Source organism: Eleutherodactylus coqui, chromosome 3 (assembly GCF_035609145.1).
Source record: "Eleutherodactylus coqui strain aEleCoq1 chromosome 3, aEleCoq1.hap1, whole genome shotgun sequence".
NCBI lineage: Eukaryota > Metazoa > Chordata > Amphibia > Anura > Eleutherodactylidae > Eleutherodactylus > Eleutherodactylus coqui.
Window position 1 is genome coordinate 31,063,028 of NC_089839.1, and position 21,014 is coordinate 31,084,041.

The 21,014-nt window shown below is 46.1% G+C and overlaps 1 protein-coding gene across 1 annotated transcript in view; it reads left to right on the forward strand.

Annotated features, from left to right (window-relative positions):
- Positions 1-21,014, forward strand: part of DNPH1 (2'-deoxynucleoside 5'-phosphate N-hydrolase 1) — a 66,515-nt gene that overhangs the window by 41,209 nt on the left and 4,292 nt on the right. The window contains exon 2 of the mRNA XM_066595430.1: positions 19,775-20,039. Coding sequence (XP_066451527.1) covers positions 19,775-20,039 — 265 coding nt within the window. The remainder of the gene's footprint in view (positions 1-19,774; positions 20,040-21,014) is intronic.

Below are 21,014 nucleotides of genomic sequence, written 5' to 3' on the forward strand. Positions count from 1 at the left end.
TTTTTTGTGAGTTTGTTCAAGAATTTGATCTGTTTCTGGTTCGGGACGTAGACGTTAACCAGTGTGATCGGAGTGTCCCTCAGGGATCCCACCAGGACAACATATCTACCTTTAGGATCACATAGTTGTGAATCAACTGTAAATGGCATAGTGTCCCTAAATGCTACCATGACCCCTGCCTGTTTCTTAGGTGCACATGCGTGTATAACCTGTGGGTATTTTTTATGTGTCATACGAGTACTGTCTGCATTCAATAAGTGTGTCTCCTGTATGCATACCACATCGGCGTTGGTTCGTAATGCCTCCTTCCAGACGGAACTTCTCCTGCACGGGGAGTTCAAGCCGTTGGCGTTCAGAGATAGCAGACTTGTAGCCATGACTGTGTTGACGATGATCGGACCCAGCAAGCAGATGAGGAGAAATGGTAGATGATGCCTATAAAAACAAGACTAAAACGAAAACAGACAAAAAACATGCTTAATATCGCAACAAGTGGCGACGTATGCCAAATAAAAGTTCCTGCTACAAAGTAGCGGGGTTATGAGAATGGGTAGGACAAGCTAAAGCTTGTGTTCTCGTTGGGGAACGAAAGTTCGTTGGAGTGTGTAGACACCCTCAGACAGTCCTGACTTCCACGGGACCTAAAGGATATGGTGGGTAACGTCCATTTTAAGGAGAAAATTTTTTCTTTCTTTTCTTGAGTTTCCCTTTTTTTTTTCAAGCTTCTTTACCTTGAAGGCCTTTGGGGGATGCCCCAGCACGGGAAAGAGGAGGGTCACGCAGCTTTACTCCCCAGGATTTTAAAGTATCCATTGCTGAAGTGGGGTCGTGGAACACGTGTACTGCATTTTCCTTTGTAGCGATAATCTTTGTGGGGAAGCCCCATCTGTAGGGTATGTTCGCTTCTCTCAGCGCTGATGTTATATCTGCAAAACTTCGCCTTGCTTCCATGGTGGCTTGGGAAAGATCAATGAAGAGGCGAATATTAGTATACGGGCTTGGCAGCGATCTCAATTTCCTTGCCGTATTCATCAGGGCTTCTTTTGTGCTATAATAATGGATACGCACAATGATATCTCTGGGACTGTTTTCTTTAAGAAATCGTGGGAGGGGGAGTCTGTGAGCCCTGTCAATTCTAAGGTCTTGGTCAGGTAAGTTTGGGAGGATTTTCTTTATAAGGCGGGTAACGTAATCAGGTAGTTCTGCATTAGTAACTTTCTCCGGAACACCACGTATTTTAACGTTATTGCGCCTGTTCCTATCCTCCATATCCGTAAGCTTTCTTTGTAGTTTGGTGACAGTCCCCTCAAGCTCATAGTGGGCATCAATAAGCTCATTGTGAGATTTGACTATCTGTTCCATTTTGCTCTCCGTATTGTTCAATCTAATATTCACTTCCTGGACAGAGGAATTTACATGTTGTGTGAGGCTTTTTAGGTCATTTTGTATAGTATTTCTTAATGCCATTATTGCCTCTTTAATGTAGCACTCTGTGACGGGCTTGTTGGACGCTGATAAATTAGCTAGATCTCCCTCATTTTGGGAACTGGGATCTGACAAATCTGCCTCCTCTGCTGTTTCTTCAGACAGCCTCTGCTTCTGTTTTGCCGGGCTGTTAGCAGTGGAGGTACTATCCTGCCTCGTGGCCGGCGCCATCTTTTTCTCTCTGTACGGAGTTGCGGAGCTTCCCGGCGCCTGCAGAGTCTCACCCTCTGCTCTCCCCTCCGCGTGTGCAGCTTTAACAAGTGTGCCCCGGTCATTGCTCTTATTTTCCTCCCCTAAGGGCATAGGAATAGGGGAAACTCGGGGCTCTCTTACCGGGAGTTCAGCTGCTTGTGCTTCTTCCGCAGCCATTGTTGAGAGGGGTCCGCGCGGCACAAAGAACTGCTCCAGCCGCTTCGGATTCGTCTTGGAGGCTCTCTTTCTGGATGACATCCCGTTCCTGGACGCTTCCCCCAGCTGAACGGAGCGTAGAAAAGGTCCGGTAGTTGCTGTGTACACGTTGCTAGGTGTCTTACCGAGCGGAGTCTAGCTCTGCACCTCCGTCTCGGAGTCTCTCCAAACCACGCCCCCCACTGTGTGTTTTTTTTATGTTGTCTGTGAAATAATGTCCTGAGTGTAAAAAAGGTGTGAGCTATGGGGGTTTTATATTGTCTCTGTAGTAGTGAATGGTGTGAACGGACTGTGCAAGTTGGTTTTAGGAGTAAGGAAAAAAGAATGTGTAGGATAACTTGTTAAAAGAAAGTAAAAAGGAAGTTGATGTAAGCAAGTTTGGATGAAGGTTATTGTTAAGATAAAAAAAAGTTGCTGGTTAAAAACTGTGTAGTGTGTCCATGCGGTGAGCAACATGTGGCTGATAAGGTATCCCTTTGTTAGGTGGGGGAGAGGTTCACATGGAATGCTTTCATTTGCCATGCTGGCAGACATCAACTCAAACAATTTGGCTTGAATGGGTTCCAGACAGAAGGAGGCCTGTCTGATGCAAGATTGGGCCAGCAGAGATTTCTATCCAACTGTAGTGGGCCAAACAAATTTTTTGAGCACTAGCGCCGAAAGTAAAAATTTGTGCTACGAGTTGTGGGAGGAGAGAATCTCAATAATAATATCTTTCCAATTATGACATAAAAAACAGGGGCGAAACTGTAAGTGCTTATTAGTGAGATAAGCCATACGTGCGTCGTGAGGTGTGGGAAAAATTTAATACAAGTTATGAGTAACTCGCAAGCAAATTCAATGAGATGATGTTTGTAAAAACAACTAGACACACAAAAAGGGTAAAGAAAAAAGCAAGTCAATGAGTTAAGGAAAGGTAGAAGGTTTAACAATGAACGGTGATAATAGTTGCTATCTGGAGTGGTGAATATAAGTATATGGGTGGAAATGGGCATAAGTTGTATTGTGTTTGTCGTTGGATAGCTTATATCAAACAAAATATGTAAAAACCGCAGTACATAAGAGGTTTTCTTATATATATATATATAAGAAATATAAGAGATATATATATATATATCTTTTGTTCGCTGTTGGCAGTCCTATCTACAGTAAATACAATCCCAGTTTCTACTTCACATGATATACTTATCAGTCTGTATATGAGTGAATGAAAACCTGTATGAGAGTTAGATTGTGTTACATGGTATGTATACTGTTTGGTGGCTAGAAACAAAATGAGAAAGCATGACCAAACACTGAGCCAGGCCACAGGGGGTGGAGCTAGGTGATGTAAGGAGATGGGAGGGAAGAACAATATGAAGAGGTCTTGCTCCACCCTCAACACAGACCAGCCTAGGAGAGAAGTGTGTCTCCATTTAAGTGGATGTTGGAATATAGGGGCATCTAATTTTATTCTTGAGGCTAGTTGTAGTTGTGTGAGATAGTAGTTTAGGATTGCCAGTGTGTATATATATATATAGGTTCTTGAAGTATGTGGAGATTTCAAAAATATTGAGTTGTAGTTATTTTGAATATTATTGAATTAAGATACTAAAATGAGATAAAGAAAGTGCTGTACTACTATGTGTCTGTAACTCCCGTTCACTTCATTTGGAGTTATGGAAACAGCATGAGGCTTCTTTCCCGCGAGCGTATATCGGCCCGCTGTTTTCACGGCCGGCTGACATACGCCGTCATCTGATGCATTGGATTCCAATGCATTAGATCACATGGTAGTATTCCTGAGACATAAAAGCGCTTGGCCAGGCCAATATAGCGCCGGGCCCAAAAGATAGTCCTAGAACTATCTTTTGGGCTGGAATACGTCGGCCGCTGCATGGGCTCCTATGGGAGCACATGGCAGCAGCCGCAGGTGGGAGTTTAGCAGCGTGGCTGTTAAACGCCCTCCCTCTGCTCTCCCATCCCCCCTTCCCGTGCAGGCTCACCTGTCCTCTTCTCCCCGCCTGGCTCTCTGCAATTGGAGGGAGTGGGACGGGTCGGAGCTCAGCGTTGGCCCATCCCGCCTCCTCCTATTGCTGTCTGTGGACAATGGGTGGGGCGTGGGCAGAGCTAAGCTCCCGCCCCTTGTCCATAGCCATCAATGGGAGGCGTGATGGGCTGGCACTTAGCTCTGCCCCTTCCCCTCCAGTTGTAAAGAGCCAGCGGAGAGGAGAGGACAGGTAAGCCTGCGATAGGGAGGGGAAAGGGGCGACGGCATAGTAGTCTCTGTGTATATGCGCCGAGACCCATGCCGTCTGAACGGGCACACAAACGCTTTATTTGTGCGCCCGTTCAGACGTTTTAGCTCCCCCAATGTAGCGTATATCGGCTGGTTGTGAAAAGAAGAAGCCTGAGGGTGTTCTTCACATATAGTGGAAATGTTGCGGATTTTCCACAGAGGAAGGTTCTGCAACAAAATCCACAAAAGACACAGGCAAATCCCGCAGTAGATTTTAGAAGATACTGCGCATACCCCCTACTTCCGAAATCTTTGTGCTCTTGGTGCTTTCTTCACCAGGCATCGGCAGCCTCTAGTGAATGCCAGCGCCGCTAATCAGGTGAAGTGGCCAGCAGTGCTGCGCTCAATAATATCTTCTGAAATCAACTGCAGAAACGCAACTGATTTAGAGTCAAAATTCGTAGCAATGGTGAGAATTTTGACTCTTTTTTTTTTTTGGATGCAGAAATGCTGCCGAATTTGCCACCGAGTTTTCCACTGCGGAAATTCCACAATGTTCCGCTACATGTAGACATAACCTTAAGCTGCCGCCTTGGCTGCTTCCATGACACCCGGTGAGTTGCTCAGGAAGCGGTCATGGGTTTCTCATCTCAGCCATGAGGAGTTGATAGTTTAGTTAGTGATTTACATTTTAGAACCGGAATGGTCTTGCTCAATGGTCCCATCATTGAAGTGGCCAGTTTAGCAACCCAATTTTTTTTGCAGAAGAACACTTGTCTCCTTGTCTGTGCACCATTTACCGTGAATGTCTTTGGCCAACATCCCATTCAGAAACAGGAATTTCACCATCGCTCTGCTTGCCTTTGGAATGAAGTCTGCTGCAGACTCCACCATGTTGCTCTCAAACCTGCATAACATAGCAATGTCGCATGAGATTGTGCCAAAATTTGTTCACCAAGTATTGCAAAGCTTGGTGTCCCGTCATATGATAGCCTTCTATGCTTGTCCTCCTCTTTGCACGAGTAGTGCGCCTCCATATTCAATTGTGACATTTGAAGAGGTTCACAGAACATTACGTCGGGGTTACTGTTTTACTTTCCTTGTGTCCACCTGATCATCGTCTCCGCACCTCCTACCTGTCACTCCCAGGTGAGACTTCCCAACCGATGCATCTCGTATTTACACATCTTGCTCCTTGACTTCTACGTCTTCATCTTGGCTTGGCTTTTCATTTTTAATTTCCAACTTGATTTGTATTTTCTAATCTTATCATATTTCCTTTCATCTTCTCATGGTCTCCCAATTCTCAACACCTCTTCAATCCCCATCGCCTCATCCTCACTGTGCCCTCTTCATCTTCTGATTCTCTCCTTACCATCTCCTCTTCATCACCATTTTCTAAGGCCAGGCTCACACAACCGGGTCTAATGCCAAATGTGGGAAGCCTGCAGTGAATTCCGGCTGTGAGCCCTGCCGATGACCCTGCGTACGGCATGTAATTGTATTGCGTATCACCACATATGCCCGCAGGCCCTCATGCGCAGTAAAAGCTTCTTTTTTTTTGTATTTCTCTTGCGGTCGTTTAGCGGTGAGGCGGGTACCTGCAGCCAATACACAATGCAATTACGTATGGGCTGCAGGTATATATGCGACTATAGAGCATGCTGTGTTTTATTTTCCGCAAATGGATTATGCAAATCCGACCCGCTAATGTGAGAATTATGTAATACTAAGTATTTGAAAGAACTGCGTATTACCACGGATCATACGATCACGGAATCTGCAATTCAAATCCGGTCGTGTGAGACCGGCCTAAGAGAAACATACATAGAAAACTGACAGCAGTTGGATTGCGGAATTTGCGATTGTCACCCGCATGGACGATCTGCAGTATTCTGCATCCAATAACAAGAATAGAGCATTGGCATGTCCGCTCATATGCGCGAACAGCGATTCTGATTTCCGCTCATAGAAAAAAATCACAGCATACTCTAATCTTGTGCGGATTACGCATGGATGGCTTCCAATAAAGTCAATGGAAGCCGTCCGACCCGCAGCCCATCCGCAATTTATATTGCGGAAAGGTCACAGGTACATGCATCATTGCCTAGCAACAGCGCGGGGAAAAAAAAAGATTTGAAAAAAAATCTGTACTGCACATGTCCAACGACGAGCCCTCCAGACCATCCACAATACAGATTTAGACACTTCCACGCAGGTTTCTGCATGCGGAATCTGACCCGTCCGTGTGACACCAGTCCGTGTGGGGGCGGGGTGGCCTTATACAGCAAATGGTTTGTGTATACAGATCTGTTTCATAAGTTTATCTGTAACCTGTAATGTTCAGATTGTTTTATTAGTAACCTTGTTAACATTTGAAACAAGAAATAACACTCAAAGGTTGTGTACTAGATTGATAATTATTGAGCCTTTTTCTAACCACGTCTGTTGCACGTTTGTTCCAAGCATCTACTACTCTGACAACGCTTCAGATCTTTGCCCCAACTAATCTCAAATTGTGCTCTCTTATTCCAGTGTTAAGCTTCCTAATAAAAACTTTTCCACCCTGAACCTTATTTATACGAGTACCTTTAACCCCTTAGTGATTTCCCGATAGTGTTTTTACTTCCTGGCGTGCTTGGCTTTAATCCCCAGGGACGTAAAAACATGCTCCCTGCACGGCTTAAAACCCTGCAAGCTGTGGACATGGCAGCTCCATGCTGCCGGTTACCGGGGGTAGCCGACATCCTGGGCCGGGAGACACCCTCTCCAAGTCACATGATGCCGGCATTTACCGAATACCGGCGATCATATGAAACGTAATGAGAAGTAAATAAAAGTTAAAGATTCAGCTGCCCTGATGGATCGGATCCATCAGGTCAGCTGAAAGTACTCACCCCCGTCCTCCCCCATGTCTCGCGGCATTCTGGCCTCTGGGTCCTGAAGGCGCCTTCTGTGCATGCGCGCCAGACATCATACATTGGGCGCGTGCTCAGAAGGGCGCGCGGCCCAGGAAATTTTAAATCTCTCTGGCTCCCAGCTAACATGTGTAGCGCAGAGCAGATAGATATCACTGGGAGCCGCTGTATGCAGTTACCAGTCACATGATCACTGCTATCCAATGGATAACAGCGCTCATGTTAAGTAAAAAAATAGTTTAAAAAAGGCTGTTTCATCTTCCCTCAGGGATCATATCCGTGAGGGCAGACGTAATTACGTACCTAAGGCCCTGGATTTATCCACAGACGTCACCAAGGCTTCTGCGCACGCACCTGCCCCAAAATGGCGGACGAATGTGCAAAAGCCACGGATTGCAAGGGTAATTTAAAATCTCCCTGCTCCTTGCTACCAAACGTAGCCAAAAGACTGGAGATTTTACGAGGGCGCAATACGCGGTCCCTGGTCACATGATTCCAATAGAAAACGGCGATCACGTAAAAGTAAAAATAAGTTAAAGTTTTACCTCCCATCATGGGTCCAATCCGTAAGAAGAGGTGGAATTACTTACCTAAAGCCTCCAGCGATGTACCGGATGGGATCTTTATCCGCGGACCTTTTCCCAACTTCGGCTTCATGCGCCCATCTGCAAAATGGCAGTCGCAAGCGCAGAAGCTGGGGGAAGGCGGGAAAATTAAAGTCTCCTTGCTCCTGGGTACTACAGGTAGCCGAGAGCCGGAGGTGAGCAGTTCCGAGTCACATGATTGCCGTTATCCAATGGATAATGGCGATTACGTAAAAGTTAAAACACAGTTGAAGTTTATTGCTCCTTCGGTTTGATCCCCGTTGTGCATCCAGACATAATATTAGGGCCACAATGTGAATGTTTCTGAACACGGGACAAACGGGGGAATCCATTTTGGGGTGAAAGTCTTCATTCATGTGTGTGCTGTACAAAAAAAAACTTTTTAAAATGACAATTGCCAAGAAAATGAAAATCGTAATTTTTTTCCATCTGCTTTGCATAGATTCATTCAAAAACTGTGGGGTTATAATATGCAGTTCACCCCTAGATGAATGCGTTAAGGGGTCTAGTTTTCAAAATGGGGTCATTTGTGGGGGTTCTCGATCGTTTTGGCCGCTCAAGGGCTCTACAAGTGAGCAATGGGGCCTAAATCACCTTTAAGCAAGATGTCTGTTCTGTAAGCCACTGGCTGCTCCTTTCGTTTGAGCCCCGCATACATTTAGAAGAGTAGGGCCACAATGTGTATGTTTCTGAACACGGGACAAACGGGGGTATCCATTTTGGGGTGTAAGTCTTCATTCATATGTGTGCTGTACAAAAAAACCCGATTTTTAAAATGACATAATTGCCAAAAAAATGAAAATTGTAATTTCTTCGTTTTGCCTTGCTTAGATTTATTCAAAAACTGTAGGGTCAACATACGCAGCACACCCCTAGAGGAATTCGTTAAGGGGTCTAGTTTTCAAAATGGGGTCATTTGTGGGGGTCCTCCGTTGTTTTGGCCGCTCAAGGGCTCTACAAGTGGGCAATGGGGCCTAAATCACCTTCAAGCAAGATGTCTGTTCTGAAAGCCACCGGCTGCTCCTTTCGGTTTGGGCCCCATAATGCATAGAGACACAAGATTAGGGCCACAATGGGTATGTTTCTGAACACAGGACAAACAGAGGGATCCATTTTGGGTGCAAATCCTCATTTTCACGTGTACTACAGAAAAAATCCTGTGTTTTAAATGACATATTTGCAAAAATATGAAATTTTATTTTTTCTCCTCTAAATTGCATTAATTCCTGAAAAGAAACCGTGGCGTAAAAATACTCCTGACCCCCTCAGTGAATACATTCCGATGTGTATTTTTTAAATGGGGTCATTTGTCGGGGTATCTATTATTCTGACACCTATAAGCCTTTGCATTCTTGGCTTGGTGCAGGAAAACAATATTTTAAATCCCCGCCTGTTGAAAGAACATAATTACAGAGCCGGGACCCGAGCGGCTAGCTGCTCCTGAGCCCTGGCAGTGGCGGAGAGGTAAGTATGTATTTTTTTTTCTTTTTTAACACCAAATAGAAATGATTTTCAGGAAAGGGCTTATATTTCAAGCCTTTCCCCGAAAATCACTGCGGGGGTGCCGCCATCCTACTGCCTTCAATGGGGACGCCGGCAGTGGTGGCTCCATTGAAATCAATAGGAGGGCTTTGCGGTCCTTTTCCACAGCTGTCACTGCTGTGACAGCTGTGGGAGGGGATTCTTTACTCCCCGCAGGGAGTCCCCTTTACTCCCCATGCTGTTAAAACCCCAGAAAATTCCGCTGACAGCTCAGTGCTCTGTACATTTCAGCACTAGAGCTGTCCACGGAAACCTTCCGGGGTTTAACTGCATGGTCGGTGCAGCAAACCCCGGAGATTTTCCGGGCGTGCCACTCAAGGTGTTACACCCTCCCCTAGCTCACTCACAAACCTTATTAAGCCCTAAGGGACGTGGCCTATTTTGGACCTAAGGACACAACGATTTTTTGAAATTTTCATCTTCAGTTTTAAAAAATTCATAGCTTTTTTATTTTCCTGCAAACATAGCCGTATGAGGGCTTGTTCTTCGCGTTGTGATAGACATGATGATTGCTATTATAAAATGTCTATCGATTAATATAACCCAAATGTATTTTGTTGTTGTAATTACTTTTAGCTCAAGAGTTTAAAGGACACACACACAATCTAATCATGGTATTTGCTAGCCAATGGATGGGTGATGTATTTGCTCTAAGTACATAGAAGTTGCTCAACCAGTTTCTAAGAGTTAAAAGGCCATAGTGTCGTGTATATCCTGTGTTCAATACTGAGTGTTTACCTAGGTCCCCTTCCACTCTCATCCTGAAGCTAGGTAAACAATGAGTCATCACTACACGGAGATGACTTCAGCTAGAGGACGAAGTCCATGCTGCCTCAACACTTGGAAGGGGGTGGGCAGAGAGGTGGGGGATTCTATATGATCCAACAAATGAGAATCTTATATGTTACTGATGTAATCTGTTGCACGCCCATTGAAGGGCGGTTGTCATGTGTTATAATAAAAAGCCTGAGCCTCTACACAGTGTAGAGACTCTCCCGTTTTTAGACAAGCATTTGTGTCTGATTCTGGTCGACGATGTGTGCACACGACACTCAATTCGGAAAGCGACAAAATACCCCAAAGCCTGCTGGAGAAATCATAATCCAGATCAGTGGAGTCCCTGGGTGAGCGAGTGGATCTGTGAGGTCACAGCCTGGAACGTACAGAGATCGGCAGATGGCACGCAGAACTCAGGGGCCCGAAAATCTACAGAACACGGTAAGATTGCTTTATGTAAATCTACCGATGTGAGCTGGGTTCTGACTGCTTTTCTGCCTGTTCCTGATCCAGACTGGACCTTCACTGAAAGACAGGTCTGTCCACTCGGAAAAACCACCGTTTTTACCTGTCTAGGGGTATTTTGTACGCTGTGTATGCTGTTGTGTCTGAGACGGTTAAAAATTGTTTATGCAAGACCAAGAGATAAATTCTGTGAGGGTTAATGTGTCAGGAGGGCTGACTCGGCTGTTTAAGTCTGAGGGAACACGCCAGTGACACATGCTCCTAGGTAAAACTAGTGTGAGGTTAGGAAGATTTATGATACGTATACTTAACTTTATGATTGAGCGTGTTATGTTCTCATATGTGGAAAGGTATATACGTATGAAGTATAGTCGTGCTTTGTGACGGCTGATTTCTCCAGAATATTATTGAGGTTTTGGTCATTGAAAATAATCGTCAGTCTCTGTGTATAGCTAAATGTCCTGTCTAGATCGTGTATAAGGAGTGCTCTTGGGGATTACTAGTAGAGGTTGGTTGATATAAAGGTGGATGAGATATATATATACCTTGAGCCGTTGTGGGTATTCTCCAGTAATCCCGTCTGTCTGGTATTATAGAAAGAATGTGCAGTGTTGATTATTGGGGGAGGGGTGCTGGTAAGAGAGTGAACTGAAAGCTTTTTCAATTAACCCTTTCTGTTTCCTTTGTCTTTTCTGAGTGGGAAAGAGAGGTTATATGGGAAGGATTTGAAGAAAGCAGATTTTAGAAGAGGAACACTATTGTGTCCAGAAACTTCGAATAGGCTAGAATAAGCAGGTAGCATAGAGATGAGCAAAGTGAGCAAGGACAAAGGTCATAGAGCTTGTGATCTGGTTGCTGAAGGGAGCAGAGTTTACTGAACAATGGGAAAGGACCAGGAAAAGTTGCAGAAAGAATTGTTAGGTCATGGACAGATAAGCAGAAATGAGTATGGACAGGTAAGATAGACTGTAGAAAGTTTTCAGAAGATGAGCAGGAAGCCTAGCAGAAAGAAATGTGTTTTTAGATTGCTAGGAGGAGGTATAACATAGTTGAGAGATTGAAGAGGGGAAAGCATGTAGGGGGGTATGTGTATTGCTAATGAACAATGTAATGTCTTTGTGTTGGCTACAGCCCCTCCCTGTAATGGCGGCCGTGCTTGCAATGTTTACAATCCAACATAGTGTGACTCTGCAGTAAATGTAGTGAGGCCTGCCCCCACCCTGAAGTTACTTCCCCCCATGTGCTCACTTTCAGGGTGTGTGATGTTACTTCCGGTCCCTCCCCATCCGGGACAGGACCTGGCCCCGCCCCTTCCTCCTCCAGCGGCCATCTTGCCTCACCTGGAAGTGCTGCTGCCCCTGGCCCCGCCCGGTCCTCCGGCAGCCATTTTGCCTCACCTGGGAGATTTGTAGCCCCGCCCCTTTCTGCCTCTGGCGGCCATTTTGCTGCATTTGGGAGGCCTATATTCCCCAATGCCACTGTATCCAGTGCTAACATCATGATTGTCTGAAGTAAAGTTTTGTTTGACCAGACTTTGTTACGCTCCAAGATGTGGCCACTTTGGATGTGTGATAAGTTCAGGGAAACAAACCTTTGTGGAGATGCAGCTTGGGACATAGTAGATGACTAAGCTGGTTTATAGTGCATGGAAGAATGGAGTTGATGCATGGGGGGCAGAGACCAGGAATACATGACAGGGGACGCTCTCTCATGTTTCCAGGGGCTCTGTTTTCCACTGCCCGCTTCTCCAATGGATGCTCAGACAGATGATGTTATGGAAGGCTCCTACAGATGGAATAATTTCCCTATAGTCACCCAGCAAACTTTTTCATGCAATTTGATGAAGTAATTTTACTTTTAATGTGAAGAAAGAGGGACTGAATTGCCCAGAGTAGGATGTTAATTCATCCGTATTCTTTAGTTTTTCTTTAAGTCTTTTGTATATTCTAGTGTCAGTCTACACTGAAGCTATAATTATATTCCGACAGGAGAGTAAAAGCTAAACGCTGGCCATACCCTGAAATACTATTACACTGGGTGACGTAAAATTTGAATTGTGTGGCGCCCCCTTGTGTTAAAAAATACTAACTGCGACCTGAAAGGAAAAAAAAAAAAACAAAAAAAAACATTTTTTTTTGTAAGGAGATTTTCGCTCAGACTTCGCTGTATACAATGTCACCTTGACCTACAAAGTGCTTGTTTTTGTGCCTCTTGGTTTACTAGTTTGAACGCAATGACTCTTTTTCCATTGAGTATTCCGCTTCAAAAGGGGGGAGGCATAGGTGATCTGGGTCATAGATGATCTAGGTGTTGTAGATCAGCTATTGGGTTTGAAAAAAATAAAATAAATAAATGGAATAAGATAACAAGATTCCGAGCCATGTGAAATAGAACATCAGCACGATTATTTAGTACTAATACAGTAAGAAACTGCAGGTATGCAAACAGTTATCAGAACCTCTGTTGATAATGCATATGTTGAGCTTTTTGCAGATGGTACCAGGGTGAGGATTGATGACTCCACATCGGATATGCAGTGGTCACACAACAAGATGTCCTAGAAGCAGAAGCTCTGCCTCCGCATGTCACAGTACAATAAGCGGAATTGAAGGCCCTCACTGAGGTGAGTAGAGTGGTGAGAGGTAAGACTGCAACCCTTTACACTGACTCCTGGTATGCATTTGGCATAGCTCATGATTACGGCCCAATATGGAAGGCCAGACAGTTTTTTTACCTTAGCAGGACAACCAATTGAGAATGGTGCAGCGGTACAGAGTCGCATGGAGGCCCTACTTCTACCTGACAAAGTTGAGAGTTCGCACCGAGTCCTACACTGGAGAGGCGAGAGACGACACCCTCGCTGACAGCGCAGCAAAGGCAGCGGCCCTCAAGCCGTGGAAGAAAGAAGAAAGATACTGACAGCATGAGTCAGTGGTAAAAAACTTTGGACATTGACAAAAATTTGGACTTTGATATGCTAAAAGACTTTTACAGTTACAAGCCAGCAAGGAAGAAAAGAATAAATGGACTAATATGGGAGCAGCAGAAACAGGACAGCGTGTGGTGAACAGTCAACAGCACTTGCCCACCACAGTTCCTGTATCCCATGATGGCCCAGCTGATGGACGGAAAGACCCACCTAGTAAAGCAGCACTGACGACGACGTTTGAAAGAGGTTGGGCGACTTCTGGGTTCTCTGTAGCTGCTGCATCATTTGTCCGATTTAGCATGATCTATGCCATGGGTAAGTCAGGGCAGAAGTAAATTTGCCACACCACACTTGCCTGGACCACTCTACCCATTTCAGGGATTGCAAATTGACTACGTTCAGCTCCCACTTGTTGGGAAGTATGAATACGTGCTTGTTGTTGTTGATGTCTTTGCAGGTTGGAGGCTGACCCTGTTACCAAGGCAAACAAGTAGGTAACCGCAAAGAAGCTCATGAACGAGGTAAACTGTGAATATGGGGTACCAGAAGTGATTCAGAGTCAGACAGAGGTATAAACTTCGCAGGTGAATGTAACATGTCATGTCTGCTCTGGGTGTATCCCAGGCCTTTTACATACTGTACCACCTTTAGTGTAGTGGAAAGGTGGAGAGACGTAGTGGCACGCTAAAAAGTAAGATACTTAAAAATGACGCCACTTTGGAAAGACTGTCATCCAATAGCCTTATACAGTGTTAGATATGAACCTAGGGGGGATTATACATTATCTCCCTACGAGATTGTTTGGGCTAGCCCCAAGGCTAGGTCTTTACTATCCTCAGTAGTTACAATTACAATCTGATGTGTTGACTAAGTATGTGATTACCGTTGTTAAAGAACTAACCAAAGCCTATGCACAGGTGTTCTCTTCCAGACTCAGAGGCAGACACTGGGACACATATCTTGCAGCCTGGGGATTGGGTGTGCGTCAAGAAGTTCCTCGGGAAGCACCCTCTTGAGCCCCGATTTGATGGCCCCTACCAGGTGCTTCTGACTACTGCCACAGCTGTGAAACTAGCCGAAAGACTTACATGGATCCATGCTTCATACTGTAAGAAAGCTTCAGATCCGGGAGACCAGTCTTAGTTGTGCCAAAGACGTTACTCTGGTTAGGGCTAGTGAGAGAGGAGGGTGGCAACTGGAATCCTTAGTCGGAAGAATATGAGGGTATGGTTACCTTCTAGTATAACTCGTCCAATGCTCAAGTAGCCGCATATTCCTTCGACTATTGTACTGTGGTCCCGTGTCTAGGCGCAAGATCCCATCGCAGGCCAGATTTAGCCCAGTCCAGCTGGTTATATGACTTATATACCCGGGGAATACAATATGTTTGCGCCACTGATAACGTCTGGGGAGAAGACTGCCGTTATTGGGGATTAGTGGGATGTAACGCAGGAACAGACTAGTCCTATAAACCGCGAAGTGCCTTAAATAAGAAAGATAAGAGCGGGAAATCCCTAATTAGTCGTATAACCCTCCTTGAGAATAATAAGGACAGCAGGTATTGGAAGGCTGAACTTAGTATGTTGCTTGGTTTTAATGCGGTTTTTACATTAACCATGGGAGATCCAAGCCCGGGGGACGGGGAGACTTATAGTCTGGGGACATACCGGTACGGGAGGACAGATCCCTTAGGGAAGTTTAAAATAAGGGATATGGTAGATGCAGCCGAATGGAAGCCTTCACTTAGTCCCGTGCCCATAATTAACCCCCTCCGCCGTAAGATAAAGACCTTGACGAACATGATGATCATAGCCGACCCTACCTTTGAGGACACCTTGACAGTAGCGACTGGCTACTCTGACCAGAATCTCTGGTTGGAGTTGATGAGGTACAATGCTAACAGGAGCAACAAGTCTAACTGTTGCGTGTGCGGTAGTGCCCGACTACACTCGGGGATGGTCCCCCTAAATCTCCCTGTAGATGCTGAAGAGTGGTTTATTAGTCTCTTCACGAACATTTCCGCTAATTACACTGTCCGTGAGAAATGGAAGAAGGAATACTCTATAACTACTTAAGTGTTTTGCACCGGAGAGAGTATTACTGACTACCCTGGAAACCACACCTGCCAGGCAATTAGGCAGGGTGGAGGGAGATTTTTGGGGAACTCACCAACGGGTATTGCTCCTCCTACAGTATGATAGGAGGGGAATAGATGCAGAATCAGGTCCAGTCCTTAGGAGACGTTTACTGGCTTTGTGGAGACATGAGGTAGAGGACCCGCCTGGAGGGTAATTGGACAGGGGAGTGTGCCTTAGTAAAGCCCTTATGCTCCTCCACATCCTGTCAGACACCAACGTTTCCCTTGTTTGAAAAAGATGAAGAGCCAGTTCCGATAATGCCAACCACATACGCTACCAAAGAAAAGGAGAAATGTACTAGTACTGTGCCTGCCCCGATCTCCTAAGATGGATTGTCAGTGGAATTCCCATTTGCCTAGGGATAGTGCAGAAGACCTTAGGTTCCGGCGAGGGCACACCCTGTGGGGTGTTAACTTGTACAGATAGAGGGTATGGATGCCCGGAAATGAGCCCAGGGAATCCATGGCCTCCCTCTGAGGTAAGGTAGGGATCCCCCCCCTCCTAGGAGTAGGGACTTACGGGCAGTGGGAAAACCCTGACGCAAGGGTGAGGCGACTTGGACGTGTTCACCATTAGGACTATCTCCAGGAGGGACTTTGGTGTGGGTGAAGATTAGGGAGTCCCACGCCGTGCGTACCTGTTCACGCTACTAGTATTGTAACATTATGCTAGAGCGAGAAGAGAGACCCCTGGTGGTAGTTTTGATCTACACGTATACATTGACATCATAGGATAGCCAAGGGGGGTACCTGACAAGTTTTAAAAATTAGAGATCAAGTTAAAACTAGATTCGAGTCCATTTTCCTGATCATTAGGGTAAATAAATGTTGACTGGATTAATTATGTTTATTATAATTAGCAGTGGTTTATAAATTATACTAGAGACGCCTTATAGGGACTAGTCGACCAATAGGACCTACCTCGACTATGACTTTTTTAAAAATAGAATGGCCTTAGAGACGACTTTAGCTAAAAAGGGGAGTGTCTGAAAGATGATAGGGGAGACTTGTCATACCTACATCCTAGACGACACGTGACCAGCGGGTAAAGACGCAGTTGTCATTAAGAAGCTGACCGCACTAACTAAAAAGAGCTAACTTTTGGGACCAGCACTCGCCATGGATGAGCGGGTGGTAAAGGATCCTGGCACAGACGGGCGTCGCTGTTGTATGTGAACTGATGGTTACCTTTTCTGTTCTAGTCTGCTGTGTTATCCCCTGTGTCAGAGAGACCTGTGAAACTGATGCTGGAAAAGCCGCTCCCACCATGAGTTTGCTGGATGCATCCCCAGAAGGAGTGGACAAGTCCTACACCCCCTTGAAGACTCTAAAACGAACCTTCAACGCGCTCCAGTTATAGGCTCACGCGCAGGGAACTGTGAAAATTAGATAGAGAATTAGAGGATAGACATTTTAAGGGGGGATTGTGATAGACATGATGATTGCTATTATAAAATGTCTATCGATTAATATAACCCAAATGTATTTTGTTGTTGTAATGACTTTTAGCTCAAGAGTTTAAAGGACACACACACAATCTAATCATGGTATTTGCTAGCCAATGGATGGGTGATGTATTTGCTCTAAGTACATAGAAGTTGCTCAACCAGTTTCTAAGAGTTAAAAGGCCATAGTGTCGTGTATATCCTGTGTTCAATACTGAGTGTTTACCTAGGCCCCCTTCCACTCTCATCCTGAAGCTAGGTAAACAATGAGTCATCACTACACGGAGATGACTTCAGCTAGAGGACGAAGTCCATGCTGCCTCAACACTTGGAAGGGGGTGGGCAGAGAGGTGGGGGATTCTATATGATCCAACAAATGAGAATCTTATATGTTACTGATGTAATCTGTTGCACGCCCATTGAAGGGCGGTTGTCATGTGTTATAATAAAAAGCCTGAGCCTCTACACAGTGTAGAGACTCTCCCGGTTTTAGACAAGCATTTGTGTCTGATTCTGGTCGACGATGTGTGCACACGACACTCAATTCGGAAAGCGACAAAATACCCCAAAGCCTGCTGGAGAAATCATAATCCAGATCAGCGTGGCGAGCGGTGGCTTCTGTTGGTACCATTCCTTTTGGAGTGCATGTAATGTATTGTATTACATTTTTGAAATGTTTTGGAAGGATAAGGGGAAATTTTTTTAAAGTTTTTCCACTTTTGCACAATATGGGCTTATTCACACGTCCGTATAAAACCCGGCCGATATACGGTGTCCCTTTCTACAGGGGAAGGAGGCGGTCCGGGAGCAGTGCACTGAGCTCCCGCCCTCTCTCCGCTATTTGCAATGGGAGGGGGAGGAGTGGGACTTAGCCCCCGTCCCGCCCCTCCCATTGCAAACTGTGGCGAGGGGGCGGGAGCTCAGTGCACTGCAGAGCTCAGTATTTGCGAGTGTAGCGGTGTTGGCTGAAATTAGCTGAAATCAAATCAAAATCGACATCAATGCTGTGGATTTTGCTGTGGACTTTTCTGCTGCTGACGACCCCCCACTGTGTGACCGCACCCTGCAGGATAAAAGAGTCTTCGGCTTATTGTATCGCCGCATCTATATGGATGCGGCGGGACCAAACATCTATTTTTTTTTGTATTCTATTTTTTTTAAACAAGCAAGAAAAAAGTGTGCAAAAAAAGTTTTTTTCTTATTTTTTATACTTTTTTTGTTTTGACTATGTTTATTTCTTTCCCTTTAGGGGGTCTTGAACCTGCAATCGTATGATTGTGTTAAAGGGGTTCTGACACAAATAATGTTTTTATGCTTTAGCAGCCATTGTTCCCTGGTCTGCCTAATGGACCCAGGGAACCCATGGGTTAATGGCTGCTAAAGCATAAAAATCTTATACTTACCTTGTCTCCTGTTGTTGTTGACATCGGGGGGTCATCTCCCGGCAGCATATTAGCACTTTCTGCTTAGGTTAAGCAGCCTGACTAGAGCCACCTGATTGGTGCGCGCTGTGCAGTCACGTGGTGCCGAAGAGCCAATCAGGTGGCTCTAATCAGCAGCGCTGCTTAACCTAAGCAGAAAGTGCTAGTATGCCTCCCGGCAGGCAGTCTTCTTCCTCCAGCAGCCGCGCCGCTCCGGGATCGCGCGCATGCGCAGTGGAGAGGTGCCCTCTGACACGAGTCAGGACGGGCTGCGTCTCCACTGCGCATGCGCAGCACTCTGGAGTTCAGCCGGACAGACGGGCCGCCCACAGCAAGCACTGCTTGTGACGTGCTTGCTGTGGCGGTCCGTCCGTTGACCTCGGAAGTGCCTGACGGACGGACCAGAGCAGGAAGCGGTCTTTTTGACCGCTCCTGCTCTGCTTTAAAGGCACAGAAGAAGATGCCGGCTGGAGGGGACATGCCTGGCAATCGGGCCAGGCCAGGCAAGGTGACTACAATTTTTTTTTTTTCATGTCAGAACCCCTTTAATAGTAGACTGCAGTAACTCTGCACTGCAGTATATTATCCCCTTCATAATTCTGCATCTTCACTCTCACATCACGCAATTTTAATCACCAGTGTGAAGGAAGCCTAAATGATGCTAAACTGTCTCCCCCCGCCCCATAGGGTCCAGCGTACATGTGCCACACCCGGGCCATCTGAATGGGCGCGCAAAGGGCAATTTGTGCGTCCATTCATGCGATTTTTTTGGTTGCGCTGTGGCTGTAAGACCGGAGACCGAAAATCGCTGCGCTCGTGTGAGCGAGCCCTAAAGGCTTGTTTCGACGTCTGTAGATCGGCCGGGTTGTCACGCCCGGCCGATATACGCTATCCCTCTCTGCAGGGGGAGGAGGCGGGACGGGAGCAGTGCTCCTTACACGCCGGCCATGTTTTTGCTGGCCCCATTGACAACAATGGCTGAGGCGTTTCCGAGGGAACATCAAAGCATAGGGCATGCCACGATTGTTTCCACAGGCAGGATCCAGCGCTGCCCTCCCGCTGTGGTCCCAGTGTTTGTTTTGGCGATGGCATTAGCCATGTGACCGCCGCAGCGCCGCCTCTTGTTCTAATGGGATCAGCGCTCACATCCCAAGTGCCAAGATTCTTGGGAACATGACGCTGCAGCGGTCACCTGACTTCATCTGTTAGCCGCTTTTAAAACAAACGCTGGGACCACAGCGGGAGTGCAGCGTGATTAGGTAAGTAAACTAACGGGGAGTTATCATGTAAGCGGACGTCCCCTTTAATCTCTCCTCAGCGCCTCCTGTCATCTGACCCTCACTGTCTGCTCTCTCCTCACCCTGACTGTTGCCTCACTATGTTATCACCGCCTCTTCACCGTCTCCTCATTCTTATTACTTCAGGTCGTCTTCCTGTCAGCCGCTCCAGCTGCTTTCCCGCCTTTTTCCCGCGTCCAATCACCTGCGGCCGGCGGCGGCTCCTTTCTGTCACGTGACGGCGGCTCCTCTCTGTCACGGGACGACATGGCTGCGCTGTCGGTGTATTTCTGTGGAAGTATCAGAGGCGGCAGAGAAGACTTGCTGTTATACCAGCGGATCATCCAACTACTACAGCGCAACGGGACCGTGCTGACGGAACACATAGGCCGCCCGGAGATCTCGGAAGCGGGTACAGAGCTTATCTGGGCTCCGACAACATGGCGGCGCCCTCAGCTGCAGACACGAGTTCACATCTCTAGATGCTACGTATACTGCCCACCCGTAATACCTGTATATAGAATGTAGGATATGTGCCCTATCTCCTAGTATAACACACCCCAACCCCTTATGTTATATAATAGCCCTATGATATTGTATGTATACCATATCCCATCATAAGTGTTATATCCCCAAGTATGATGCCTGCTTTACATGTATTAACTCTGTATTACGCCCTCTGAAACAATACTTGTGTACTTACACCCTTACATGTACTACCTCAATATCTACACCCACTACATAGAATATGCCTAATAACTGTATTTACACCCTGTGTATAATACCCTGGTATCTACACCCCCTACATAGAATACGCCTAATAACTGTATTTACACCCTGTGTATAATACCCCGGTATCTACAACCCCCTACATAGAATATGCCTAATAACTGTATTTACACCCTGTGTATAATACCCCGGTATCTACAACCCCCTACATAGAATACGCCTAATGACTGTATTTACACCCTGTGTATAATACCCTGGTATCTACAACCCCCTACATAGAATACCACCCCCTGCTCTGTATCCATATCCGCCTGTCTCTGTACTTACACCCTGCGTACGTATACCTCTGTATCTACACCTCCTACATATAATACCTCTCTATCTACATCCTCTACATGTAATACACACGATTCACATACTATTTCAGTTTCTACGTCCTTCCTACATATGATATGTCTGTATCTACACCAAGCCTACATACAAGACCTCTGTATGTACCCCCTATGTGTCCCTCCATATGTGTGTTCTTTGCCCAGGGCAGTGGTGACATGCGGGTATAGTGTTGCCGCTCAGCTGGTAATTTACTCTAGAGATCGGTGCCAGTATTTATTTTCAGGCCGTATCTGCTGTGAGCACCTCTGACCGGCAGCAGCCATAT